Consider the following 15804-nt stretch of genomic DNA (forward strand, 5'->3'; position numbering starts at 1 on the left):
CAACAGCAGCATAAATGAAAGGGTTGGACGGGAGTGTTGATGTCTGCGAGGTAGCAGGCGCTTGATCCCAGTGGTTTTCACTAGGTGTTCTTTCCAGGGAAGTTCACCTGGGTGTTGCCAAAGGCGTTACCTTCTGCACTTCATTGTAGTTACTCAAAGCTATGATCCACTCGCACATAGAGCAACAGGCGGCCGACACCAGGGCAATCTTTTTTGGGTTGAAATCGTGTAAGATTAAAAATTTTTTCAGCTTCACAAAAACCTAGAGAGAGCACAGTGGACGTGAGAAAGAAATATGACTGACCTGAAGTTTTCCCCAATCTGTACGAGAGTGCTTTTTTATTTCATGTAAGAAACACCCAGCCACTGAACGGTAGAAGAAAAACGCACGCCTGAGTACAAACTGGCCCCAGCACCGATAATTCTTTTAAGAGGGGAAAAGCCTCTATTATAAACACCTTGCTACTGCTGCTGTTGTGACGGTAGCTTTGCTATAGGTTTTTTTTTTTTAAAAGGAACTCCATTTTAAAATGAAAATAAAACCAGCTTTGCAAAATTTGGTGTACGTGGAGGTGTGGAGTCTCCCTGGCGTGCACCCCAGGTGTGAGGGGGCTGGGAACACCGTACCCCGCCTTCTGCCCCCCAGGAGGGGGATCGGCAGGGCACAGTCCCTGTTCAGAGGTCCAGCTGGTCAGCGGTGGAGGTGTGGCCTGGGCACACTGGGACTCTCAGGACACCCTCTCGCTTAGCTGTGTCACAGGCCTACAGAGCTACTTCATCTAATGGGTACAGCCTCGTTTAGAGGCAGATATGTACGATTTCTCATCTACTTCTGGGAGCCATAATCAGGTTTCTTTCTCAGATCTCTTCTCCCTTCCTTTCCAACCAGGCATTTTCTCTGTTGCCTAAAAGGACAGAACCATTTAGCTGAGTGATTTTTTTATATCTTTATTGATTTTAGAGAGGGGGAGGGGGAGGGGGAGGGAGAGAGAAACGTCAATGATGGGAGTCCTGGATCGGCGGCCTCCCGCACGCCCCCTGCTCGGGATCGAGGAGCCCGCACCCCAGGCATGTCCTGGGGACGCAGTGCACACCGCGCTGTGTGTGTGCAAGCTGTTACGGGAGCAGATCTGAAAAATTATCATCCCCAGGAAAAAACAACTACCACGTGGTGACTCACTATGGCAATCATCCTGCAATACGTACAGACTACCAATCATCATATTGCACACTTTAATATAACGTTATATGTCAATTACATCTCAAAAAAAAAAAAAAATCTCAGAAGCATCTGTCCACTCGTTGCACTTTCAATGTGGTTCAATCTCCAGAAAGACTCCCCCCACTACCGGCCACTTCTGTTCCCATTACTCAGATTCTGAGACACGGCATTTTCTGGTTTGGGCGACATCGCTTTTCCTTGCCACCCCCAGAAAGCCGACCATTTTCAGAGGTGCAGCTTGCATCCCTCCGTCGCCTCCCGGTTCTAATTTTAACACTTCCACTGGACTTTTGGGGTACAAGTACGAACGTGCCAATCGCGCACAGGTTCGCGATCCACTCCTTACCTTCTCGGGTATCCTGTCCTTGTCGAGGTTCACCAGCTTTTTCAGGAACCCGGTCTCCGAGAGCAGCAGCTTGGCCGTGGCCCAGTTCGGCTTCTTCTGCAGCAGGATGCACACGGCGTTCATGACGGTGAGCACGAGGAAGGGAGGCCGCGTGTACACCCTGCGGGAGGCAGAGGCCGGTCAGCGGCGCGGCGGGAGGCGGGCCCCCCGCACACGGCCCGGGCCGCACACGCGCTGGTCTTTAGCAGGGATCTTGGTAAGGGGAACGGTTCGCCAAGCCTTTTTCATTACTTGGGCATCTTTAAAAACAAGCCGTACGCAAAGGATTCGAGCGCCGGGCTGGTCTCCTTAGCGCCCGTGGCACTAGGACTGGGAAAGGGCTGCTTGATGGAGAATAAACTTCTAAAAGTGACTTGGGTTGAGCGCTTGCCCTGCGTCAGATGCTACTCGAAGTATTTTACGTGTTGGAACTCACCCAATCCTCTTAACCTCTGTGATCAGCCCCGTTGCATAAAAGGGAAGGTGAGGCACAGGGAGGTTACACAGCTAGAAAGCGGCAGTGGAATCCCGGGGATTCCAGCCCAGGGGGCTTGGGACCAGACCCATGTGCTCAAGGCCAGCACCACGCACCGCCCCTCAGAAGTCAGGCCAAAGGGAACCTGAGCTGGTGTCCTCTTGGCTGATCTGCCGAAGAAAAGGCAAGAGAGGACGACTTCTGGAAGGGTGAGGATCAGAGCGGGCTACTGGTGGGCAGGGCTGGGCCCTGCTACTTCTCTGACGTCATCTCTTGGCAGCCCCCTCGCTCACTGAGCGCCAGCCCATCCTGGTCTTTGGCAGCTCCTGAACCCCACCTGCACGTTGCTGCCCGAAGACGCCTGTCCTTCCACTCCTCCTGCTTGGAGTACTCTGCCCTCGAGGTCCCTTCCTAGCTTAAGTCCAGGCTGCACTCAGGTCCCTGCCTCTGCTGAGAGCTGTGACCTCAGCACCCGGGACAGGGCCCGGGGCACGCAGGACGTTTGCTGAATGAGTGAAATCGCGCACACGAGTGAAAGCCTGTGAACGAGGTAAGAAAGGGAAGCCACGTCGAGGACGCGCTCCCTTCCCCTTGTCTCTCTCTGGGCCTTTGTTTTTCAGCGTTGGGCGGAGTGGCCTCATCACTGGGATATGCTCTGCTCCCCCCGTAAAAATACTCTGCTTACAAAAAACACCCTTTTGCCACATTCTGCCCTTATCCATAGTGTGTTATAAATATCACAGAGTTGCTTCTATTTCTGCACCTCTAATCGAAATACTACTTTCTCTAAATAATGGAAAACTCAAAACTTACCAAGATCTGGTGGGCAAGTGCCCGCTGCTTGAGCTGCAGAGCTCGAGTTAAAAATCATCTCTCCCAAAGATCCGAAGGCGAACCATAAGGTTCAGAGCTCTGCACCTTAAAGCATCTCCTTTCTCCTCGTGTTTTCTTAGGAGTTTCTCTTTTGAGGCTTTTCCCACACGGGGAAGCTCGGGTTCGGGAAAGAGCACCCGGGAAGTGCTTCCCACAGCGCCGCCTGGCGGCAACGACCAGCAGCGCAGCATCGGCCGTGGGTCGCTGCGCCCTGCGGATCCGCGGGCTCTTAGCTTTGGAACCGCAGGCCAGGCGTTTCTATAATCGCCGGGGCTTTTCTTTCTAGGCGGGGCAATGCAGTATTTTATCAATTCTAAGACGCGTATTTTCACATCTGAGACTGTGATTCGGTTTATAACCAAGGGCACATCCTACAGTTTCCCTGGTAGCGTAATGTGCCTTACGCTTGATGGTATCGTAACAATGATTAGACTCAGCATATATCACACATCATATAAAGCTTAAAGAACCCAAGCTGCGTTAAAATGACAGTTACTTTTGCCATGTATGTGTACTTTATTCGGAGCTTTTCCAACTCAAAAGAAACAGGCAAAGTACTCACCTTAACTCAGAGATATCGCCTTTATCCAGGGCATTCAGAGCCACGATGGCCTTCTCCAAAGCAGGCAGGACACTTTTCAGTTCATTGGCGGTTGTCTGCGATAAAGTTAGAAACCCCCAAATACGTATGAATGCACATGGCTGCGTATTTAAAATTTCTACATTTTGAACTTGGAAAACGGGAGCTGACATTTTTATAATGCCCAGAGCTTATGCACCCGCATGACTTAGGCGTGTACACGCATGTTTATAACGTGTGTTATAGTGCGAACTGTGGTCGGTCCCCACTGAGAAGGTATCGGTGAGAAGCAAAATCGCGGAGTGGTTCCTGCCCTCTGCTCGGCCCAGTGTGGGGTTAACAATGTCCTTTTGAAGAGCTGCTCATTTAAAGGTGGAATTATTATAAAAGCAAGTGAAGCTGGAGCTTCAGAGCCCCCCGCGCGCACAGCCCCTTCCAACGCCTCGGAAGGGGCTCCGTGGAACTGGGCAGTTTAAAAAGAGAGACCTACTCAGTCAAGATTGAAATGACACCCAAACCAAACCCAGGCCCTGGAGCCGCTTCGCATCCAGCAGGTGCTCCCCTGGAGGCCACGTGAATTTCTGATGCGGCTCTGATGGGTTTCTGGTCCGTCTCTTCCTAGGATTACAGGCTCCGCAGGGACAGGGACCCTGCGATTTTCACTCCTATTCTCATTTATAGTGTCATGCGCATAGTAGGTGCTCCATAAATATTTGCTGGGATAAATGCCAAAGGTACCCGGCGTGGGCGCCTGTGTATTTAAGAGCAGCCAGCCTGACCTTCTAAATGCGGGGACTAGGGGCTAATTCTGCAGCTCTCTCGGTGACTCCTATTGATTATGTTTTCATTTTACCTGAGCGTATTCTTCCACAATTCGCACTTCTTCTGCCATGATTTCTTCGTCCTGTTTAACAAGCTTCTGCACTTTCTCGACTACTTGTGAATCTTTCTGCAGTTTTTCCATTAAGGTCTCTTTTTCCTAAGGAACCGAATAATTCTCCTTAGTGTGAGTTTTAAGGGCTACATCTTTTTTTAAAAGAGTTCAAGTAGCTCATTTCGTTATTATAAAATTGATCAAAATCAGCTTGGGATACATTTATCCAGCAGACTAACAAGGATGGCTACAATAAATACGTCCTACAGCACGCGTGAAGAGCAGTGGTAAGTGATTCCTTCCAGAAAATACCTGGCAACTGGTGAGTGACCACGGAACATTTCAGGTGGATTTGACTGGTAACTATGGGATTTTTCTATGTGAGGTCTGGCCATTAGTTACACACCGATCATCACATTTTTAGTATCGAAATACAGTGATGTTAATGTTTTCCTCATTTTACAGATAAGGAACCTGAGACGGAGAGAGATCACACGGCGGCCTGGTAACAAAGCGAGAGCCGTAACCCACACTTGTCAAGGGCCAGAGCCTTTGCTTTCCAACACTGTTCTATGTTAAACTATAAAAACCTTTAAAAAGAGATTTCAAACGAAATATACCTTTGTTTTTTGCTCTATCTGAGGACTGACAATCAAGAGCTCCTCCTGCATATCGGTAACCAGAGCGGTTGCCTCCAGGATCTTGGACAGGCCCATGTGGAAACGGTTCCTGCAGGGAACACAGTATTAAGAGGCGTGGTAGGCGGCAAAACAGTAACAGAGCAAGATACACTGTGATCGTGATCGGAAGGCAGCATGGTCAAGATGTCAATTCTTCCCAAACGGATACATAGGTTTAATGCAATTCCTGTCAAAATTGCACTCAGATTTTTTTTTTTTTTTTTGGTAGATACAGTCGAGCTTATTCTAAAATTTATATGGAAAGGGGAAATGAGCTGGGACAGTAAAATTAATTTTGAAAAAGAGGAATAAGGCGGGTGCAACCGCTATCTGGCTGCAAGGCTGATTACAAAGGGACAGTGATCACGATTGTGTGGTCCTGGCAGAGGGACAGACAGGCGGACCGGTGGAACTGGAAACAAAACCCAGAAAGAAAGCCCCCTACATGCTGTCAATTGATTTTTGAGTAAGATGCAAAAGCAATAGAGGAAGAAAAGTTGTTTCAAAAATACGAACCCTGAGCTAAACCTCACGCCTTATACACAAACGATCTCAAAATGTGAAAGATAAAACTATAATGCTTGTAGAAGAAAACATAGGAGAAAACCTTCGGGATCGGGGCTCGGTGAAGAGCTCCTGGGCCCGAGCTTCCGTTCCCACCTCGCCACGCTTGATAGATACAGGCAGCTGAGGACATTGATGACGGTGACCCCGCGTATCCAGTGACGACTTTTAAGGTGGTCCTGGTATGACCTGCACATCAGGGCGCGGGAGATGTTCTAGGATGTAGTGCAAAGTATATAAGGGAGACACTACTGGGCCACCCAGGGTCTCCTGGGTGAGGCATGGGGAACGCTGGAAAAAGGGTAATGTGATCACGACAGATTGGGTCTCGCTATGTTGTGTTTGTTTTCACAAATAAAAGCACCGATGTAAAAAAAAATATATAGACAGAAGTATAAATATAAAAATAAATATGTATTCTGATTTGGTCTTCAAGTCTTACCTCTTCGTTTGCATTTCTTTCTCCCGTGACCTCAAAATGTGTGCGAACGTATCCATGAATCGCAAGTAGCTCCTGGGAGTAACGTAATAATGCCTTCTAGTTTTATGGAAGTATTTTGTGTTCAAGTCGTCTATAGTTTTGTGGATTTGGACACATGTTGGGGCGAGTTTTTCTTTTAAGTTCTGAAAAATGGTTTTTAAAGAGTTAAGAGAAAGCCATCTAAATACACATTCAAAAAGAGAGAACTAAACACTGCGAATAACTTGAGATGGTTTATCATTTTTGAGATGTGGGGCTGTAGAAAAGGGCCCTGGATGAATGGGGCAGGAATACATGAGTTTTTAAAGTCGGGATGGTGTTAGGGTGGGAAGAGGCAACGATATGGCGAACGATTGACGACACGCCCGGCTCCTCCTACTAGGCTGACCCCGTTCTGCCATGGCCACCCAAGGACTGAGGGAACCACTGCCAACGGCCCATGTTTCTGGTGCTTTCTCTATCTCTCATCTTTCTTCCTTAAAGTAGGTTATTGATAGCAGGATATTCAGTTTTGTTGAGTAAAATAAAGCTGCAAAAAATGTGAGGGCTCAAAGGATATACGAGTGAGCCAAACGAGACTAGAGAGAGAGTCCCCTTTGCTTGCTTTGGAGAGAATTGTGACTTAGACATAACCTAGTCTTAACTACCCATGTCCAGGCCACCAGGCAGCTGCGTTTTCTTCCCGGCTCCTCCCCCCCCTTTTGGCCTTTGTTGTCCTTGAACGTTTGGACGGGTCAGGGTTCTGGGTCCCGCCCTGAGTTTCAGGCCCCGACGCCTTCACAGCGCCTTCTGTCAGGGCCCCCGGGGATCCTCAGTGGGCTGACCCCTCTAGGAGAGATTCCAGCTGACTTGCGGCTCATAACTCAGCTGATTCTGTGTGCGTGGCTCGCGCTTTCACGTCCTGCAGTTTTGGGGCTGCAGCCAAGCCAGGGAAGGTTAGTAGGAACACACAGAGGCCGCAGCTCCCCTACCACAGGCTCTGGGCCGCAAAATGCAAAGTGAAGGCTCTTCTTTTATGAAAATCTGCTGCCCGCCGGGGGGGCCGACGAGTGACGGGGCCCCAGGCAGTGGGGCGCCTGGGCGTTTTTGAGATTCGGTGAATTAGGGGGCCAAAGAGACGGGAAACCGGTCAAGAGTCAAGACAAACACTTGACTTCTTTTACAGCTTTGCTGAGATCTGCCTATTTTTGTCCGCCTACGGATCCTGCTATTCAGATACTGCCAGGGTCTGTTAACAAACGGGAACCTTCCCTTGTATTAGCTTTTTTTCCGAGAAGTGACACTTACCTCTCTGTTCTCCAGATCCACCTTCTCCCTTAGGAAAGAGTTGGCTACAATGAGGAGGGCCTCCTCTGGCCACTTCTCGTACCAGTCGATGGTGCAGGCGCTGATCATGGACGCGTACAGCCGGCAGTTCTGGCGGAAGCTGGGGCCCGTGGGGCTCACAATCATAAAGATACGCAGGTTTTTATATATTCTCTGAAACAGAATGGAGATATGAGTTGTTAAAGGTAACCCACTGCTCTGAACCATGTGCTATGTTGAAAATTCCATTTAATTCTTGTTTCAATCCTTTCCTTCACCAGTAGACCGGAGCCCGATCCATGTGCCTTGAGCGCCTGCGGAGCCAGAGCCCTTCCAAGGGGGGGGCGGTTCCCACAGGGCCCTTCTGAGAGCAGCCGGGCTCTCAGGCTCTGGCATGGACTATGTGGGGGGGGGGGATGCTGGACCCCAGAACATCCCTATGTGAACCAACTCTTAGGCCTGGTGCTGGAGCTCTGTGAACTCAGTAGGGGACCTGCATGAGATGGTGACGGGTCCGACTACTGAGCTCTTTCCTCTGGGGTGGTGAGCATCGAAGGCCCACAGAGACCCAGAGTGAGAAACAGCCCAGGCCTTTGCTCATCTTTGGCCCGCCTAAGAGTGGTGGGTGGGGGGGGATGGCAGTCATTATTTTAGCTTAGAAAACTCATTTAAAGAACTAAAGAAATTACCCAACTTGAAATTCACGTGCAGGGTTTAAACGTACTCTACTTTCAACCTAACATGACGATCGATGAAGCCAATTCACAAAAAAAGTACCTTCTGGAAGAATGAAAGCACAGTTTGCCTGTTATCAAAATAACAGCTCTGCTCAGGGAGAGATCTAATCTTGAGTGCGAGAGAGTCCAGCTCCTCCTTTTCAAATATGTCAGGCACTTTCCCCAAGTTGAGAATGCTGTTCAAGTCTTCCAAAAACGCCTCCTGAGGGGAAACGGACACTTAATCATAAGTGAGTAAATTATTCACGAATTCCACTCTAAACACACCACGCAGCAGTGCTTACGGAGAACTGAGGCTAATTAAAACAACAACATCATGAAGACTAGATTTCTCTTTATTACCCACCAAAAAATATTTTTTTTCCTGAGTCTAACAGGATTACAAACATATCAATTCTACGGGCTACAACTGGGTAAGAACAGAGAGGAATGACGAGAGTGGATATGGCAGGTTAACAGGACTGTGGATAAATATCTTCTTTTCCAATCTTAAATGGGGCACTGCTTCGATATCAGACTTTCGCAAATCATAAAGACAACAGGCACTCACCTGGTCCAGGTTAAGATTAGCCATGATCAAAGCAGTGGGGTTCCCTTCCAGCCCTGTCTGAATAAAGACCTTTTTAAAGTCTTCTTTGAACTCCATGTAGGCGTAGTTGTGAGACACGGGCATCTGGTACACCTTGTAGTCCGTCAGGTAACAGGCCATGGTCGCGCAGGTTTCCTTTCCGCACCCGTCGATTCCAATCTTTGGAAGGAGAAAAATCCGACATGTGATTCCTGTGTGCGCCCTGGGAATCTTGCACGGTATAGTTCTCTGTCTAGGTGTGCCGGAAATTTAGACAGTAAAAGCACCTCAGACGGTTTCTGTAACTTTTTTGGGAGATAGATCACTGACAGGCGGAAGGTGGGCAGTGCAAGGTGTCAAGAATGAGGGGTCCCCAGGTTTTTGGCTGGAGCAGTAACTATATGGGGGTGCCGCTTACGGGATGGGAAAGGCTGGTAAAGGAATAGTTTTGACGGTGGGAAGATCTGCTTCTGCATTTTGGCCTTAATTCTATTTTCCAACTTTTAATTCCTTTTCATTAGTCTTGTACATGTCTGTTTAAACAAAAGATTTTTTAAATAAAGCTCTAGTTTTTCTAAGGGCCAGAAAAAAAGTCCTTTTTGGAAAAAATGGTGTGTGAATTAAATAACTGAATAGTTTTAAGTATAAAATAAATTAAAAACCGACATAAATAATAACAAATAAATAGTCATAAATTAGGTGATTCGCATAATTGGCTGAATAGGTTGGATTTTTATTTAGCCTTCTGGAAGCTTTTCTCTAGCTGAAGTATTTGGGGATTTTCCAAGAATTTAACTCCCACTTGTTTTCATGGAAACTGAAACTCTGTGCAAAGACTCATGTTTCTAAATCGATATTCAAGTACATGTGCTGTTCAGAAGTGAAATCCACCGCACAGATAGTATATTGATGCTGAGGTCATGCTAGAGGTGGTGCCAGGTCCATCTCTTCGATTCATACCAAATACTTTCTAAAAACAAGTGGCATTTTTAGGTGCTGATAAATTTCTTAGGCAGACTCTCGAGAGGACAAGGGTCTTGTCCTATGACTCGATGACTTGAACTTTTCAAAGATGCAAAGTCTGGGTAAGTAAAACTTCTGTAAGCAAAGCAGATTTGTTCGATTTCCTTAAGTTTTATTTTGCCAACTTAAAACCATTTGAAAAATTTAACAGTTCTTACCAGTAACATGTGACTCCCTGGCTGCCGGAGGACCCGGGCGGCTCTCGAGATGTGCTCTATGGCCTCCTTGAAGAACACCATGGAATGGGAAATCTGGCCAAGGAAACGGGAAAGTACACTGAGCGCAGGCACAGAAAAACGTTCCTTACGGTTTTACGTATGAGGGTCCAGAAATGGAAACGACTGCTCCGGTCATCTAGGCCCAGGGAGCTGGCTTCCGCTTATGGGAAATAAGTTTGCACAGTGGGGACTGTCCCGATGCCCAGTCCGGTGACCAAGATTTGGTGGGGGGCGGCCGCAGGCCCGAGGGAAGGGAGTAGGGAGAGCGGTGCCCGGCTGCTTTCCTGCCACTGTGTCCTGGGGTGAGAAGGGTGGCGGGAGGAAGAGTCTCAGGACACGGGTTCGAGGCGTCTGGGATTTCGCTGGTGTGTCTGCTCCCTCACATCTCTGCCCACGACACGGGCATGCCCATGCCTGCTGCTCCCTGCTGCCACTCGGGACCTGGGGCCACACCCTCCCTCGCATTTCTTAATTCACTGCCTCTAACTGTCCAACCCCCTACGCCCCAGCTGTGCATCTTGTATTTAAAATTTTACCCTTATATTAAATGAGACAAAGATGAGACAATATAAAACTGCATTTCTAATAGTCTGCTTTAGAATGAGGGCCCACCTTTCCCCTGAAATCTCTTACACACACCCAGACACACACCTTCAAGATGTTTGATTTTATATATGTGTGCGCACGCATATATGAACATATATACATATATAGTACTTCTAATATTTTATATGTTTTTACCCCCAAAGACGACAAACTCACCTTCATCTGGAATTCACTGAGTACCTCGGCGAGCTTGTCATAATCACTGGTGTTCTGGTAGATCTTTCTTCTGTGAGATTTGTTGATATCCAGGAAATCCACAAATACAGTCGAGTCGCTCATCAGGGATTCTTTGGCCCACTGAATCTATTGTAAGATGATAATTTAATAGTATCTGCCGCTAGTCAGTCCTACGCATCAACATTAACGCGCTACGTCTGCATCACACAGGCTCTGGCTCAGCAGGCCTAGGCCTCAGGGCTGCCGAGCCTGCTTTGCACCATGGGCCCATTTTGGCGGTGAAACCTGGGGGCTCCTCAGGATAATATTTTCTAGAGCTCAGGCTCTTTCCGCCAAACTGCCCGCCAATATCTGAAATGCAGAGACAAGGCTTGGTTCTTTCTGTTACTGCAACAGCTTGCACGCATTGAGCGCTTACTGTATGTCAGAAACTGTTCTAAGCACTTGACACAAATTAGTGTCATTCATTCTTACCACAGTCCTACAGTTGCTACCTTTATATATATATTTTGAGATTTTTCTTTATTTTTATTTTTTAATGACAGTTGATGTACTGCCTTATAACATTGTATTATATTAGTTTCCGGTGTATGACCCCAAGATTACTGGTTTATGTAACTTATGAAGTGATCACCCGATAAACCTAGTACCCACCTGACACTACATAGTCACTGCAGTGTTATTGGCTGTTATTTCCTACGCCGTACTTCACGTCCCCAAGGCGATTCTGTGACTACCCATCTGTACGTTTAAATCCCTCCCCCTTCCCCCCCGCCCCGTGTCGTGGGGTGGAACGAGCAACCCTTCTGGTGACCAGCCCTTTGGTCTGTTTCTATGAGTCTGTTTTGGGGTTTTGTTTTTTTTTTAGATTCCACATAGAAGTGAAACCATATGGCATCTGTCTTTCTCCGCCTCACTTCCTTCGCTTAGCGTAACACCCTCTGGATACGCTCCTGTTGTCACAAGTGGCACAGCCCCGTCCCTTTGCCTTGCTGCGTAATGTCCCACTGCATGTGCGCCGCGCCTTCTTCACCCACCGGGCACCCAGGTTGCTTCCAGATCTGTAAATAATGCTGCGGTAGACGCAGGGGTGCCTGTATCTTTTCAAATTAGTGTTTTCATTGTTTTTGGCTAAATACCCAGAAGCGGAATTGCTGGGCCGTATGGTTTATCTATTTGAGTTTTTGAGGAATACCGCTTTCCACAGGAGCTGCGCCAGTTTGCACAAGGGTCCCCTGTTCTCCACGTCCTCGCCAGCACCTCGTTTGTTGACTTTTTGATAACAGTCGTCCTGACAGGCGTGAGGTGGGAGCCCTTTGTGGTTTTGATTTGAATTTCCCTGATGATTAGTGAGGTCGAGCATCTTCTCGTATGTCTGCTGCCATCTGTATGTCCTCTTTGGAGAAGTGTCTTCTCGTGTCCCTGCCCACCTTTTTGACCAGATTGTTAATTTTTTCGTTACTGAGTTGTATGAGTTTCTTACATATTTAGATATCACCCCTTATCAGATACATCATTTGAAAATATATTCTCTGATTCAGTAGGTTGCCTTTTTATTTTGTTGACGGTTTCCTACACGGCTCACGTACCCTGATCTCCAACTATACTACAGAGCTACAGTCATCAAAACAGCCTGGGACTAGCACGAAAACAGACGCACAGACCAACGGAACAGAACAGAGAGTCCAGAAATAAACCCTCACTTACAGGGTCAACTAATCTATGACAAAGGAGGTAAAAATATACACTGGAGTCAGCAGTCTCTTTGTTATTTCAATTACTCTCTTACGCCACGTACAAGACAAACTCAAAACGGGTTAAAGACTTAACTGTAAGGCTGGAACCATAAACCTCCTAGAAGAAAACATCGGAAGTAAAGCATCTGAAATCAGCCTGAGTAACACCTTTTTGGATATGTCCCCTTGAGCAAGGGAAACGAAAGCAGAAATAAACAAATGGGACCCCATCAGACTAAAAAGCTTCTGCACAGCAAAGGAAATAGTTACCAAAAAAAATAATGACAGCTCTTTTCCGTGTGAATCATTTACTGAAACGCTTTCTGTTGTGACCTGGACGGAAGAGGCTCCGTGGGAACTGAGGTTCAAAGGGCTGGAGAGGCCGGGGATCTGGCTGACATACCAAGAGAGTGAACACTTCGGCTCGTCCTGAGAAAAGCGAGCAGTTCTGAGGTTCCAAAGAGGCCACACGAGTGAGCAGAGGCATCAAGACCTTATCATTTCCATCACATCACATCTATACTTTGAATTTTCAAGTGAAAAGCAGAGCAACACTTCTCTCATTAATGTTACGGTACTTCCATACTATAGTACATTGATGCCTGCGTACTTTACCGAACCACTTTTGCCCCAAACACCACTTAAAATAAGGCGGAAAATATAAGTTTACCTGAAAATAATTCTCGAGTTCCTTTGAAAGAAACCGATAGAACTGACTTTTCTCGGAATGTTCAATCAGGCGATCGTGAAACACCCGGGTGGCTTCGTGAACGAAGAACAGAGCGACCATCTCTTTGGAGTTAATCACGGCCTTGTCGGCTTGCATCAGCCCCAGCAGGAGCTACCGGGGATTTAAAAATAACATTTTTAAAGACATTAGTTGGAAGGATCAGTGAGTCAAGGCTCAGTTTTTGCAGGTCCATGTTTCTATACAAACAGAAGCAGTTATCCAGGGTAAGGACTGTCATTTCTACCATTTATAATCTGGATTTTTTGATGAGTTGGGCAAGGTCTAAGACTCTTAATTTGGATGGAAAAAAACCACACAAATCAAAACAAACCCTTCTAACCCACTTCAAATGCTCTATGTGCTATTTGGGGCTAAAGTCCCACAGCCAGGAGAGACAGATCAAATTCGAAAATTGTTTTTCCTTAACATTTTAATTCTGAAAATGACGCTCTGATCAAAGCCGACGGGTAAATCAGCCCTTTTGGCAACAGCCCCTGGTTCACTGAAAGCAGACTTGTCAGGCTTCAGGCCTGTTTAGGAACCGCACGCAGGCTTCTGTTTTCCAAGGGCCGCAATCATCTCAGAAACTCCGCATTGTAAACCCTGTCGCTTCCTTCCCTGCTCGGTCTTATCAGTGGATTCTCCGCATGGAATTATTGTAGTGAGTCTTCTTAACAGGCTCATGGCGTAAGCTGCTAATGAATGGCAAAGCTAATCAATCTGAATTTCCCTTTTTGCCCCTTTTAATAATTAAATACTGACAGTATGTATGGGTAAGAAAAGTGGCAAAAGAGAGGGGGGGCGGAGAGTGTGCGTCAATTCAGTGAAATTACACTTGCCCAACGTGAACAGTGAAAGCCAGCCAGAGAACGGCTCTCGAAACAAACCTTGAACATGTCCCGAAGATTGAACAGGTAATGGCACTTGGCCGGCGTGGGCCGCATGGCCTGGCACACTTGGTGGTACACAGCCAGGCAGCAGGATATCAGTTGGTCCTTGCTTTTCTGAACTTCATCGGTGAAGTTCTGGATGGAGAAATACATGCCCAGATGCACCTTCGAAGAGAGATGGAAAGAGTCCAGTTGCCGCCCGGCCGGGCGGGGCTCAGCGGGTGAGCGTCGGCCTGGGAGCCAGGCGCTCGGGGTTCGATCCCCGGTCGGGGCACAGGCCCGGGCTGCGGGCTCGATCAATGACTCATCATTGATGTTTCTGTCTCTCTCTCCCCCTCTCCTTTCCTCTCTCTGAAATCAATAAAGATATATACTACCAAGTGCTTTTCGAAAAATGGGTTTTAAGAATTAAATCTTCAAGTTTTACGTTAAGAAAGAAGAAAAGCAAGTAATTAGGTTGGAAGAATTATTTATCTAATCAAACTAGGTTTCACCTTAAGCCATTTTCCCAATAAGGTATTGCCGAGTTTTTTCTCTCATTACGTTTTATCCTCTAGGAAAACGAAAAAAAAAAAGAAATCATCAGGCGCCAGGATGGGGTGTGCTTGTGAAGGCGGCTGCCGAGGCAGGATTTCTGAGCATCGAGTCTTGGAATCTACATTTGAAACATTCATTAAACGTGCACCAAGGTGTTTCTTACACACACACACACACACTGTTATGTTTTTGCTATTTAGAGGCAAATTATAATAGCAGGCCAGAAAAATATACAGGGACAGCTAAAACTCATGCCCTTCAGAGAATTTCTGTTCAATAGAAGTGACCTGAAGTTCTCCCATTTTCCTTATAGCGTGGAATTTCCTTTTATTTTTTTCCCCCCAGCAGAACATGAGTTAGATGCGTTACCTGGAAAATAGTACGCAGGGCAACCTGTGGAGGGTGAGGCAGGACCAGGATGGAAAAATGCTTCAGGAGCCGCGGGCTAATATCCCTCCTCCCGATGGAAGGAACACAAGCTGCCACGAGAGAGAGATCTTGAATATTCTGTGGAGAGCGTGAACGGGGAGGGCAGCTCAAGGCATCTGTAGAAAGCGAAGCGTGTTCCCATTTCCCCCGAATGGACCAAAGATTGAAAATTGTTTAAGATTAAGATGACCATATTCAGCAAGACAAAAATTATGGTGGTCACAGAAACCCACCTTCTCGGAAGTCACCCATCCCAGGATGTCATTCCAAGACATGCTGCTTCTAGGAAGCTTCCTGCATGTCATCAAGAAGCAGCCTATTTTTTTTTTTAAAAAAAGCAGTTGTTGGAAAAGCAGCAACCTGTCGCTGAGGCCAGCGGAGAGGGCTCTGATGGCGTGAGAAACCCCGGGGGGGGGGTTCCCCAGAGGAGCCAGGATTGGCCTGGGCTGAGAAGATGCGTGACTGTTTACACTCCGCAGCATCCCAGCCTTGTGGAGCAGGGTGGGATCACCCCGATCATCCAGTCTGCCCACCGTGGGGTGCTTTCAGCAGCCTTGTTCCTGCCCATGCCCATGCCCATGCCCACAGAAGCATCGTGAGAAGCCTGCCTGGCGCCACTCACCAGCCAGTGGGCATCACCCGGGGCCCTGGGCCCGCCTGAGGTGGGCAACTCTGCAATGCCACCATCTACCTTTACAGGTGAGGAACCGAGGC

General features: G+C 47.5%; 1 protein-coding gene across 1 annotated transcript in view; it reads right to left on the reverse strand.

The window, feature by feature from the left end:
* DNAH14 (dynein axonemal heavy chain 14) overlaps positions 1-15804 on the reverse strand; it is a 92011-nt gene that overhangs the window by 27074 nt on the left and 49133 nt on the right. Inside the window, exons 41-52 of the mRNA XM_087829056.1 lie at positions 15031-15168; positions 14122-14289; positions 13175-13345; positions 8727-8924; positions 8217-8378; positions 7422-7613; positions 6096-6277; positions 5030-5138; positions 4389-4514; positions 3518-3612; positions 1569-1728; positions 131-262 (exon numbers count right to left, since the gene is read on the reverse strand). Of these exons, the coding sequence (XP_087685182.1) occupies positions 131-262; positions 1569-1728; positions 3518-3612; positions 4389-4514; positions 5030-5138; positions 6096-6277; positions 7422-7613; positions 8217-8378; positions 8727-8924; positions 13175-13345; positions 14122-14289; positions 15031-15168 (1833 nt within the window). The remainder of the gene's footprint in view (positions 1-130; positions 263-1568; positions 1729-3517; positions 3613-4388; positions 4515-5029; positions 5139-6095; positions 6278-7421; positions 7614-8216; positions 8379-8726; positions 8925-13174; positions 13346-14121; positions 14290-15030; positions 15169-15804) is intronic.

The sequence above is a fragment of the Miniopterus natalensis genome, chromosome 21 (genome assembly GCF_054644295.1).
Source record: "Miniopterus natalensis isolate mMinNat1 chromosome 21, mMinNat1.hap1, whole genome shotgun sequence".
NCBI classification, from domain to species: Eukaryota; Metazoa; Chordata; class Mammalia; order Chiroptera; family Miniopteridae; genus Miniopterus; species Miniopterus natalensis.